This window comes from Gamsiella multidivaricata, assembly GCF_025024155.1.
Source record: "Gamsiella multidivaricata strain RSA 2152 chromosome Unknown BC939scaffold_40, whole genome shotgun sequence".
In the NCBI taxonomy this organism is placed as follows: domain Eukaryota; kingdom Fungi; phylum Mortierellomycota; class Mortierellomycetes; order Mortierellales; family Mortierellaceae; genus Gamsiella; species Gamsiella multidivaricata.
The window spans coordinates 59,389-71,994 of record NW_026251748.1 but is presented as its reverse complement, the minus strand read 5'-3'; the positions used below and the strand labels follow the sequence as shown (position 1 = coordinate 71,994).

The 12,606-nt window shown below is 46.7% G+C and overlaps 4 protein-coding genes across 4 annotated transcripts; 1 reads left to right on the top strand and 3 right to left on the bottom strand.

Moving 5' to 3' along the window:
• Nucleotides 1-513: 513 nt before the first annotated feature.
• On the bottom strand, nt 514-1,256 carry BC939DRAFT_503935 (uncharacterized protein; the record flags this gene model as incomplete). The annotated part of the gene is made up of 2 exons (XM_051560460.1): nt 514-774; nt 1,149-1,256. The coding sequence occupies 2 exons, from the start codon at nt 1,254-1,256 to the stop codon at nt 514-516; spliced, it is 369 nt and encodes a 122-aa protein (XP_051411305.1).
• Nucleotides 1,257-1,781: 525 nt separating this feature from the next.
• BC939DRAFT_192190 (uncharacterized protein) lies at nt 1,782-3,981 on the bottom strand. Its single transcript, XM_051550532.1, has 2 exons — nt 3,886-3,981; nt 1,782-3,749 (listed from the first exon to the last, which is right to left on the bottom strand). The coding sequence occupies exon 2, from the start codon at nt 3,736-3,738 to the stop codon at nt 2,020-2,022; it is 1,719 nt and encodes a 572-aa protein (XP_051411304.1). The 5' UTR covers nt 3,739-3,749; nt 3,886-3,981; the 3' UTR covers nt 1,782-2,019.
• Nucleotides 3,982-6,202: 2,221 nt separating this feature from the next.
• BC939DRAFT_477888 (uncharacterized protein) lies at nt 6,203-7,572 on the bottom strand (the record flags this gene model as incomplete). The annotated part of the gene is made up of 5 exons (XM_051558714.1): nt 6,203-6,242; nt 6,409-6,734; nt 6,990-7,025; nt 7,396-7,466; nt 7,518-7,572. The coding sequence occupies 5 exons, from the start codon at nt 7,570-7,572 to the stop codon at nt 6,203-6,205; spliced, it is 528 nt and encodes a 175-aa protein (XP_051411303.1).
• A 352-nt stretch (nt 7,573-7,924) lies between these two features.
• On the top strand, nt 7,925-10,734 carry BC939DRAFT_454131 (armadillo-type protein). The gene is made up of 5 exons (XM_051556026.1): nt 7,925-8,103; nt 8,240-8,735; nt 8,836-9,137; nt 9,233-10,108; nt 10,265-10,734. The coding sequence occupies exons 1-5, from the start codon at nt 7,969-7,971 to the stop codon at nt 10,556-10,558; spliced, it is 2,103 nt and encodes a 700-aa protein (XP_051411302.1). The 5' UTR covers nt 7,925-7,968; the 3' UTR covers nt 10,559-10,734.
• Nucleotides 10,735-12,606: the final 1,872 nt, after the last annotated feature.

Genomic DNA, 12,606 nt, shown 5'->3' with positions numbered 1-12,606 from the left:
AGGGAGATGGCTCCTCAGGGATTGCTCTATGCAACGTTATTTGTGCCTCTGATTGGATAAACTCTTGGTCAGATCGTAGCTTCATATACGTCTCGCCCTGCTCCGATTGGAGTTCGCTACGATGGCAACAGGTCCGCTGCTACATGTCGGGGCCTTTGGACATCATATCCTGGCGCTCTCACATTAGGTCGAGTAGATATTACGATGCTCATTACGGCTCCCATGCAAACGAGGTGTGATAATTGGGGGGCCACTACTGTTGCTTTCTTTGTTAAGATGGGCGTTACCAGTTTAGTTGTAGCACATCTCTTTTCTTCCAGTATTTGCGTCTGGCTCAAAGCTCATACAATAGATATCTTTACAGAGCGCTGAGCACACATTGTGAACATGGATCATTACAATAATTCGTATTTATTTTGCTGTGTACAGTTGTCTCCTGTCCATCGCTTCCTGCTCCGTGAACGGACTCTCTTCCCTCCTGTCTATATTGTTTTTTGGTACTTCTCGGATTTCTTAATCTCTGCCGGCCAAAAACTTTTCCAGGAAGCCTTCGGGCTTGGGAGGAGCATCATCCTTAATAAAGTAGCGCATGATGTGAGTCTCCTGCTTCCACGCATTCATGGTCTCCTGGTACTCCTGACGACCCTTGAGCAGCAAGATGTCGATCACAGCCAAATCCTTGACGTCGCGGTGGCGCTCAAACTCCTCGCGAATCTTCGTACGGATCATGGACATGGGGATATCGATTTGGTGTGTACGCATGATCTCAGGAACCTAATGTATTTTTTTTGTGTCGAGAAAGCAGTAGGGAACAATACACGTCAGGTTAATAACAGAACGCTGCATTAGGCCAGTTCTAGACAGCGCTGTGCTCTGCTCTGCTTTGTCCTAATTCTTTGCGGTCGACTCCTTAGATGCTCGTGTTACTCTTATCCTATAATATCCTTCAACCTTGGTGTTGTTGGATAACGCGACACCCGCAAATATATATTTCTGAATCCAACCTCTGAAAGCCTGTTATCGTGCATCGAATAGCCTCTCTGACTCTGAATTTCACCCTGCGTCGTATTTCCTGACAGGAGTTGATTCCTGGCTGACACCTATTCCGATCGTGCCGAGAGTAGCCTGGATACACATGTTCAACTTACTCCACGCTGGAAATCGCGGTAGAGGTGGATAACATTTTGACGAGCAGCAGTGAGCGATGATGACTGGGCAGTCGCCACCGACAAATGGGCAGCCATGGCAGCAGACATGTTGGATATTATCGAGCTGAAAAAGGAGAGAGTGGAGAGAGGTGGGATGTGGAGGGTTGGATGGAGATGCCATTGTCCGAAGATCTCGGAAAACACTGGTCATGTATTTCCAGTCAAAGTTCTTCGACTGATGTCACTGTTCGGAATTAACGATTATTTTTGACCCTTCCCAAGCGTGGCATATCAGCCATACTGTCTTGCTTGTCGAAAGTGTTACTGGCTCCTGAATCTACCACCGCTCGGTACTAGTTCTCTTTCTAAGCATAATGGTTTTGAGACAGACATCCTCTAGTTTAGGGTGCAACTTGGCCATGATTAAAAGAACGAGATTGTTTATCATAGACATTGCACCAAGTAACCAGCCTCCAACGATTGAAAAAGGAGATGGCAGCAATGTAGCAAGCTAAGAATTCTGCCGATAGCTGCAGTGATCCAGGTGAATCCACAGACAAGGATCAAAAGCATGGAAACGCTGCCGGTTACCCGTACTCAATTTGACCATAAATGCAGGCATTTTTCTTTTTTTCTATAAATAACATCTTTGATGCATTTACAAGACTAGCTGGGATTTATATGCATGTATATTTTTTTGGCAGATGCTATGCTTTTAGGTGAGATGATGTAGCGGGGAGGCAAATATCGAGAAGAGCTCGTAAGTCTATAAGTATTCTATTTGGCATGTAATGTACCATAAGGCTTCGAGAGTCTGTGGAGTACCAGTCCTCATAAAATTATCCAAGGTATATGAACCGGCTCCACAGGTTTACATGTAGTCATGGTTGTTAGTCTGTTGGCTAAGACTCGAGAGTTGAAGCTGAGGTGTGCCAACACGCATTGAAGGTGGTAAACGCGTGCTGTTGGAACGTGCAATCGGGGTTGGGTGCGACTGTGTTGGACTAGCTGCAACACGCGTCCGGTTTGAGCTCGCATTGCTTCCTGCACGCGACATACCGCCATCCAGAGGGGAACCAGTTCCAGAATTGCCAGATCCTGCGCGATCTAAGATTCCTTGAGTGGCTATCCTTGATAGTTGGCCATTGTTGTTGTCCAAACCCCTAGTTGAAGTTGTGGTCCCTGCACGACGTCCGGAATTGCTCCTGTAGTTATTATTTCCATCATGCAGCTCCTTCTGGGGCATACGGCTTGAATTTGTACGCTGGACATACGTGGGCTGCTGATATTGAGGCTGAGGTGAGGACGATGCTGCGGTCGAAATTGAATCTTGCTGGGATTGATGTCTGTGATGGGCAGGCTTGGGTTTTTGAGGATTATGACCACCCGCAGAGCTGTAGTGATGATCGTCAATCTGGTCCAGGTAGCCGGAATTTGAGCTTCCAGAAGAATAGTAGGGGTCGGCGGATTCGGTCATTGGTGGGCGACTGTAATCCGTGGTATCCTGATTGTCCTGATACGACGAAAGAGGGCCGTTCAGATGTCCATACGAGTTCATCTCATAGGCACCTTGGTTTATATCGTCTCGATTGGGTTTCTTCATGCCTCCGGCGCGACCAGTGGACCTGCCGTTGCCAGTGCCTTCGCCAAAACGAACGCCTTGTCCAGACTGTTGATCATAGTCACTCCGATCATCAAACGAACGTCCTGCTCCATTTGCGGCAGCGATTTTGTTCCGTGTAACCTCATTCGCAGCCAGGACGCCGCCGGGTCCGACATCCTTCATCAAGGCCCGCTTGCTGATGGAGGCTTGTTTAAACAGGGCGGCGTCACTCAATTCGGAATCTCCGCCTCCTTTCTTGGACCCCTTATCACCATTGACCCGACCGCCCTCCAGATTCCTTTGCTGCTGCAGTCGAAACTGGTTGCGGTATTTGGCGCGTCGCCAGGTGGCTGATCCGATAGCAGCCACGAAGAGGATCATGAACGCACTGTAAATGAGGATGCCGGTGGTGAGGTTGTAGCCAGCGATGACAGAGGGCTTGCCAAAAAGTGCCGTATCACCTTTAGAGTCGGGAAGCGCAGTGGGTGTCGGAGTGGCTGTGCCAGTCGCGGTAGAGGACATGGTCGGCTTGGGGGCGCCACTGCTGTTGGTGTTGGTGGGGGGGCTCTTAATCTTTGTTGGTTTTGAAGCTGCGTCAGTGGTGGTTACGGCTGGTGAGGGTTGAGGAGGGGCGCGCTTGTGGAGTTGCACGCCAGGGAGTAGTTCAGCGACGGCAGGAACGTATGCTTCCTCTGAGTCCTGAAATTGAATGTGGGTGTCAGGGGTCGAGGACACGAGTGAGACAGGGGATGAAGTGGAGGTGTCAAGGGCTACTGGAGAAGCGGAGGAAGCGTCGGCCAGAGGAACCCACAGAGACGAGATGGCGATGGATGCAACGAGGAGGATGAAAGGGAGCTTTCTTGACGAAGAGAGTGGGGAGGACGCGGAAGAAGATGAAGAATGGAAGGAAGAAGTCGAAGAAGAAGAAAGGGAGTGCAAGGACCCAGCCTTCGCGAAGACGGGGAACAAAGACGGCGACGAGGACATGGTTCTTTAATCTAAATATCGATCGCATATCACAAATCACACCCAACCAATGGTGAGCGTTTGTTTAGCGCACTGTTCCTAGATTCATCGGGGTCACTCTGTTCCTGGTATCAGCAACAGCACAAGACAAGGGCGAGGGCAACTCACCTTGTGGGACAAGCAGACGTCGGACCAGGGTATACAGTGTATCGAATTATGTGGGAGAGGAAGCGCTTTCGTTGTCTTTCCAGGGTTGGCTGAGTTCAAGCAGAAAACAAGTGAGAGAAGAGGTCTGTAGAGCGAAAAGAAGGAGATGCAGAAAATAAATAAAACAAAAAAAGGGATGAGATGTTTGTAAATGGATGGATATGTTAAAGGCACGAAATATGCAGCCAACTGCCGGGCCTTGTAATATATCCTATATGCACTGCAAGAACCAACCGTCGTGTAATGAAATTAACCGAAACAGGAATGATGAGGAATGCAGAAAATGCGTGTGTCTGCGTGCAAAGCGTGGGTGGAGAGAGAAATGGAAGTGTAGGAAATAAAAGCGAGTTGATGCGGTTAGCTGTCTGTATAATAAGACTGCTGTTGGTGAACTGTGTTCAACAAAAACTACGACGCACAGAGACGGCTGAACGAGAAGGATGCTCAAAAGGCGTGCGGCTGACTCGAAAAGGGATGGAAGCAGGTGAGAGAAAACAGGACAACTTGGCCTCAAAGAGGAAGAGGAGAAGCACAGAAGCTGAGGAAAGGCGGGCGAATGGGGGGGAGGAGAGGAGGAGGGGGGGGGAGGTTTTGGCTGAAAAAAAAAAAAAAAAAAACGCGGGTGGACGAGGGGTGTTTAAATGGACAGGTATTACGTGAAGAATGGAGGACGGGAGTAAACTGCTGTCTGTTATTGGTCCGAAGGCCAGGGCCAAGCGGTGGATATTCGGCGACCGTCCGTACCTTAGATGTATGTGCCTTAGGAGTATGAAAGCCTACGTGGATGTAGTGTAGAGAATGGACAGTGATTAGTGGGACTACGGTGGAACTATAGTGGTGCTCCTGGCTGGAACTGGAGCTGGGGCCGGTTGATCGATAATGCTTCATCTGTTGTGCATGCACAATATTCTAATGTCTCAGGTCTATTAAGGCCGATTGCTTCTTTTTCTGTCCATCCGAGGATGTGTCTGCGTGCTTGCTGTAGACCCGGATGTTCATCTCACTCGCCCCATGGAGGAGTATCCTGTCGTTTAAGGCTCTATCCCTCGTACCTGGATGTTTGAGAAAATCAGGTGTCTTAGGCCGATATAGACGTCATTAACGATCCTCACGGCACCACGGTAAAGAGAGGGACAGAAGTAGCCGCACCAGAGAAAACTGAAAACGAAAGAAAGAGAATGGTAGGATGGGGGGAATGAGAAGAGAGAGATGATCGAAGATGATGGAGCTGTCATCGCTTTCCCCCACCCACGCTTTAGAACCACTGGTGTATAGAATATATTTTAGCGTCGTTTGCGGCTCTCATTCCATGACTTCTATTCTTTTTTTGTAAGTGCTTCTTTATCTCTATCAGCCTATTTCTCATATTTGGGCCTGTTGACCATAACTTGGGCCATGGAGAAACTGTCAACAGGAAGCTGTTTATATTTGTCCGCAACATGATGATGTTCGCAAAGTGATGTCCGCAGTGCAGACTTGGTCTTTCCTTACTTTCACAACTTGTTATTGTGCTGTTCCTTCAAATTACCAGGAAACCACTGCCCAGAGGATGTTTATCCACAGTTTAATGGCAGACATCTTGGAGTGAGAGCCCTATTTGTACTCCTCTACAATGCTCTTCGGATATATTATTAGATACAGATGCAATTATTTTTCTCCTCTCGAGCTCGAGGAAAATTATGCCATAAGCAAATTTGAAATCGACACTAGCAAATCCCCTAGACTTGTCGGACAAAATTTTGGGCGAGGCGTAGACATGTTAAGAGTAACGTGTTTGCCTGAATACACATAGCGCATTTTACTTCAGGCAATGGGCACGTCAGAACACCAAGTAAACCTGTTTAGATTTGTTTGGTATGTATTGTCGCTACGTCCGTGGCCGTGGAAATCCATGGTAATGCGCTGTTTGATAATGAGGCACCTAAAAAGCACAGTGATAGAAAGAAGAAAAAAAACGCGTCTGCAAAACGCGAAATGTGGTAAGTGCAGCAGTTCCCAGTCAACTAGATAGAGACCTTGCCAGGTGCATTTCCTATGAGTCAGCAGGTCGCGCAATACTTCTCTATATTCCACAATGGCATGTCCATCCGCAATTATTATCATATTAAAAATTGAAGCAGTTTAACGACAATCAAGTAAAGACGTAGTCTACTGTCTGTTTTAGGGATGCTTCTATCCTAATTTACGGTGTAAGAGATAGAAGCGATACGTCAATTGGATATGATAATAACATCGTTGCTTAGTAGGCCAAATCTTAAACAATGGTGCTTACAGGTACTTAAAGACCAAAGTGAAGATTGGCATACGGGATCAGATGGCTATTAGTCGCCATGCCTTGTTTACCTATCTTAGAATAATGGATACTTCTAGCATTATATGAATGAGAAATAGTGGGGTCAGTATATGTTTTTGTATGTTGCTTGCACATCAACCGCGGGAAGAAAGATCTTAGAATTATAGTGTATAGAATCCCATGAAGAGTACCAGCTTTTAATATTGGACGTGTCCCACAGAACTTCAGCGGTCGCGCTAGAGACGTTTACAATGCGCCAGGTTTCTGCTGGTTCCGAGTTCCGAGTGACTTCTACAGCCAGGTTTTCTGGCGCGAAAATCATTGTTGTTTTGTCGAATGACCACTTAAAGGTGATTAAACTTCTAATGGCGTATAGAAGAGGGTCGGTCTGGTTGAATTTGGGATTGACCATCGTAAGACGACTGGCGGGCATCTGTGGGTTGAAGGCAGTATTGGTTTCAGCTGGCACGTTTACACTTGGATTTGCGGTAGCATTAGGCAAGGATTTGCTGGAACCCTGTAGCAACTCCGAGTTCGAGATATTAGGAAAAAGGCATATTCTATTGTGCTGCCGATGTTCCCCATATTTACTCCAGAAGTCGGTTCATTGGAAGTCATGGATGAAGCTCTGTGTCCGCGAAAGATTCTGAGGTATCGATTTCCTCTTGAGGTGCTAATCGTATATGATATTAAATAGGATTCTCTTTGATCAGTACGAGCGATATATGGATGTACCGTCAATGTGCCCTGGATGACTATATCTTGTATCTACCTTGGAACCTTGAAAGTTTCGGATCGGATGCACACGCTATTGATACAACAGTGTTCAGCAACACAGCGACTAGTAGCGGTGTTTTGGCACGCATTTTATTACCAAGCATGTGGCGAGTAGAGGGTATGCATTAACTCAGAGTGTATTGATTGAGGCGGAAAGAAAATAGCCGCAAAGAAACAGGAAACTAGAGGCGAGAGACAAGAGGATCTTGAACGCAGCTCGATTTCAATTAAAAGCTGAAGTCCGACCTGGCTCCGGCTCTAAATGTGAGCGTATTGTACTATGTATATCCGTAGTGAAGGGGATTTTTGTGAACGTAATCGAGGGCGTGGCACAATATTCGAAGTTCCTATACCAGCCCGGGACTCTTTATATTAGTGACATTCAGGGCGCGTTTACTTACATCTGTAAATGTAGACGACTGTTTCCCGATGACGCGGAAAGTAGAGATTTTGGTGGTTGGGATACACTTGCCTATGTTATCCCGAAAGGTATCAATGAAACGTGTATTATATGAAGTTTTACCTTTGCTGTGCTTGTAATAATGCAACGTGCTCGCATCGACCGCGCCGTCCGCCATAGGCCTAAATACATATATTACTTGAATCCGCTTTTTTTTTGTAGTTTGTGTAGCTTGACATAATAAGCTGACGATCTCATATGAAAGCATTGGAACCTTTACGGAGAAGACAGGTGGCTATGGACTGCGCAGACTAGTCAGCGCGATCGAGGAAGCTGCTTACAGGCTCCAGTCTGGGATAATTAAAGCGGGTCCTAACTGGTTGACTTTTAAAGCTCTTTATTGGCTAGTATGGGCTCGAGTGAGGGCACAGCCCCCCCCCCTACGCGTTTGCCGATGGTTTGTGCGGAAAACACAAACAAACAAGCCACGAGCCAACGCTTTTTTTTTTTTTGTGCTTCACCTTGGTTATCCTCTCCTCAACCTTGCTCCACATACCATTCCCTACTATCTACTATGGGTAAAATAAAGAACAACAAGAAGAAGCAGAGCCGTCATAATGCTACCGGGATGCAGACGAATGCCGAGGTCGAAGAGGCACTGAGCCTCCAGCCTATCCCTGTCGAGACTATTCTGCCCTTGATTGCCAAGGTAGGGCTACTTCCCCATTCAGCACATTCAGACAAAGAATCCTCATGTTTCATTTTTTTCTTTGGCCTTCTCTACTTCCATTGCTATTCTCCTCATATTTTATTTATAAATGCCTTTCCTCTGTGCTCATCTATAGCTGTCTTCGCCGGACGCGAACGAGCGTGCTTGGGCTGCCGCAGGAGCCAGCAACCTGTTGATGCACGACGCCGGCACTCGTCGATTGATGCTCAGTAAAAATCTGATTGGCGCCCTGGTTGAGCGCTTGACTGACTCTGTGCACGAGGTAGTGGTGGAGGCCTTGGGTGCTCTTCGCAATTTGACAGTTGTTGGTGGTGATGAAGTCATCAGCGAGATGTACAACAAGAACGTCCTTACGCCTGTCGCGGCATTGATTCCCGCACTCGGAACCATGATTGACAGCATGCTCAGTGGTCCCGCGACGAACGGCAGTGAGCAGGAAAAGCGCAAAACTGTATGGGATTGGGCAGACAATGTGATCAGCATCATCTGGGCTATGAGCGAGAACTCGGAAAAGGCGTTGAAGTTCGTCAACAAGCTCAACATCGTCCCTTTCCTCATGTCGTTCATGAGCAATATCGATAAGGTACCGCCCAAGGTTATTGTTGCCGCCGGTAAGAGCTGTTGATTCTGTTGCAAAGCGGACAGGCGAATTATCGCGGACGATCTGGCAAGCACATGTCTAACATTGCTCGTGTTTTTACTCTTTCATAGCCCAGTGTATCTACACCCTCACCGATGATAATCCAGATTGCCGAGCTGTATTTGTCAAGAACACCGACTATATCAAGCCATTCATGAACATTTTGACATTGGATGTTGATGTAGAGCAGGAGTTGTTAATTAAGACACTGGCATGCGGAATTGTCATCAACCTGAGAACTGTCATCGCTCCCAAGGCATCAGAGAACGATTTTACAGACATCCATAACGCGGTCCTCCCTGTGTTGAGCGGCGCACTCGGCTATGATCTTCAGAAAGCTAGCGTCGAGGCCGCCGCCGCCGCTCAAGTTGTTGTAGGTGACTTGTTGTGGATATCATGATGAACCTAGGGCCTCAAATCGACGGAATCCTTTCTAAATGTTTCTGACGGCCATTAATTATTGTATAGAACGCGCAAAAACAGGAACCTGATCTTTCAAAACCAAACCAGCCAGCAAGCACAGAGGAGCAGGCCCTTGCCGCGATTGAGACCCGCTTGCAGACGCTTCAACTCGCCCTGGAGTTGATTGCCAACATTTGCACTGAGAGCGTCGAGGGCGTTGAAGAGGAGGAGGAGGAAGACTGGAAGGACGCAACCGGCGATGATGACGAAATGGAGGGAGACGAGGATGAAGATAATCTCGAGAATGGGAATCAGGATGATAAGAAGAACGACGGCTTGGATGAGAGCACCATGCGGGAAATGGAACAGTTGGCAGCCGCTTCAGTGGAGACTCCAATGGACCTCTCTAGTCACCCTATCATCAATATCTTGATCAGCACTGTCTTTCCGGCACTTATCAACCTTGCAACGCCCACACCGCTGTCTTTTCCCGAGCAGATAATTCCTACGCCAGTAACAGTTGCACCTGAAATCACAGCACAGCTAGCCACGACACATTTGCGGGCAATCGAGGCGCTGAACAACTTTTTATTGACGATGGCGGATGCGGTCCCTGGCAAATGGTGGTACAAACATAGGAAGGCCGATGCAGAACAATGCTGGACATGGCTCTTCCAGCAAGCAGGCGCTGTTGCAGGAAAAGGTGTCCAGGTCGGAGCAGAGGAAAAGGGTCAGGAGATGCGTGGTGCTGTTCTGGATGCGATCGTTGGATGTCTATGGACGTTGGCGCGTGGACTGGATAGTAATGTGCCATTGAGCGACTTTCATGTGCCGGCATTGATGGGTGCCTATTCATCAACAGCGTCTGACAGCATGCGTGTCAAGGCTATCGGATGCTTGGGAGTGATTGCTAGGCGGCAAGGCGCAATCGAGACCAACAAGGTACAGTTCCAATATTGTTTGTTTGTTTCGCAAACGTTATTGAGTGAGAATGGGAACTTCACAAAGAGAACGAAAGCAGCTAAAGAGGATGGAACATTGACTGAATGCCTTTTCTTATTATACTATCATTGACCTTGGCCACGATATTTTGTATAGGTCATTGGAGAGTTTTTGATCAATTTGCTCAAGAGCAACCCGAGCGCAGAGGCGTGTGTTGAGGCTTTGAATGCTATCTACGACATTTACGCGGACGCGGAATTCGATTACGACATGCCCGTATTTGTACAGGGCAATTTCAATCATGAGCTCAAGGGTATGGTCAAGATGACCCGGTTCATGGCCCGGAATATCGACCGACGCAAGAACAGAGATTTGAGAACTCGGGCGGACGAAGCGGTCATGAACCTGGTCGAGTTTATCAAGTACAAGGAGAAGGAGCGTCGGCAATAATGCGGGCCGGGCGAGCGACAGAAGGAGTAAGGCCTACCACATGCAGCCTTACAATAGAGGGACAAAGTAGAACAGGATCAGTACATGAGTAGTAGAAAACAAACTCGATTCATTCACACCTTGGCATCAGACACAATTTCTTTTTGTAATAAATACCAACCATAACATCCTTTGAGGCATTCTCTATTTGTAATGAAAATCCGTTCACACGGCGGTCGCTGTGTCTCTTATGGTCCATTGCAGGCCGGTTGCGAGCAATGGGTTCTTTTTTTCAATTGGCCAGCTGATGCGAATTCTCGCATGCAGACATGCCTGTTTTTTTTTTATTGACATAAGAATACAGCAGGAGATAGATAAGTAGGTAAAGAGAGAAAAGGGATGTGCAGCGAGAACATCAAATGCATAAAACTATTGCTTGTCCCGCCATTCAAACGGCGGACTCGATGATGCGCTCTTGTTGTGGATGTTCGCGTTGAGATGGCTATGCGTTGAATAGCATCCACAGAGTTATTATTATATACAGCTTTTCGTATGCCAATACACATATTAGACAATAGAGAGAGCATTAAGGATGGAAAGGAGTCTAGAAAGCGAGAAAGTTAAAGAGATTGGGTATAAGTGTATGTGAACCATGCTGGTTTTGTGTAAGCATGCGTCGTGTGATGCGATTGGCTGGATCAATGTTCCCATGAAGAGGAAAGGGGCACAGGGGAGTGTTGCACAAAGGGTTTCTGATTGATGAATATGGAACAACAACTGCTCAACGCGAGTTATTGCAAGAGCACTTTCCATTTTCTGTATAGCTACTTACTTTTCTTTCCTTCCCTAAGATAAGCCTCGACAGCATAAAAATATATATAGACGGACCACAATGGACGATGGTAATAAGAATAAGTAAGATATAAAGTGTGCGATGCCAATGGAATTGGAAGGATGTCCAATACGCATCTTAACAAAAGTATCTCAAACTACCGATTATGAATTCATACACGAAGAAGTTCAATTCTTCAATATCATAAGCAGCGATCGGTCTCTCAACTTTGGACATCAATTAAAAAATAATGACGAGGAAGAGGTAAAGGAAGTGCTGCAAAGACGACTATTCGCCATCTAGACTAGGAACCAGGGCTCAGTTCGGATCAGAGCCGTATATTTTTGGTTATGCTAATGGCATCAAAAAGGACCGAAGCATGCAGCATACGTTTGGCTCAGGCGCTCTGGAATATAATAAAATGGACCCAGAATCAACTGCAGAAGAGTCAAGTCTTGAAAAGTTGTAAGGGAAGAGATTTGCGACTTTTTTTATGCATGAATATCGTATATTTTTGCTACGAGCGCACGCGTGTTCGGGTAGATCTGAGCCGTCTAACCCGCAAGGCCGACGAGACGAGCGCACTGAGCTCTTGGCACGGGTATCATACGTGGGTGCCATTGCAGTAGAAAACCCATGTTGTCGTGTTTTTTTTTTTTTTTTTTTTTTTTTTTTTTTTTTTTCATTGCGCGTCATTTGGTAGCTGCAATGGCACGCCCGATTGGGCGTAAAAGACTACGATACCTTTTTTGGGGCTGACAGCAGCGAACTTTCTAGAGAATACATTTACTTCAAGGCACATCTAGGAATGCAGTGTTTGTAAAACGAGAGTCGCAGAGTTGTCACATGAGATTGTATATCAGTATGGATATTAGTCCCAATACAGAGAGATGTTGGAGGATGGAGGGAAAGAGAGGGTGAGATGGAAAGCACAGAAAGCATTATAACAATCTGTTGACAAATGTGCATCAGCACGCGAAAAAAGGTTTGTACCGCACCGAAAAACAAATGAACTCCAAGAGAAAAAGGGCTAGAACGCCATTCGGTGGACATTGAATGACCCGGACTCAATAAACAAGGGGGGCTGATCATCAGAATCAAGTCGCTTCCGAATATGCAAAATCTCTTCCTCGCGCTTTATGTTCACAAACTGTCATCATGGTGCAACTTGTGTCCATGACCGAGGGTCTCAACTGTTTTCTAATCCTCCAAAACACGCATTGTATAACATATATGC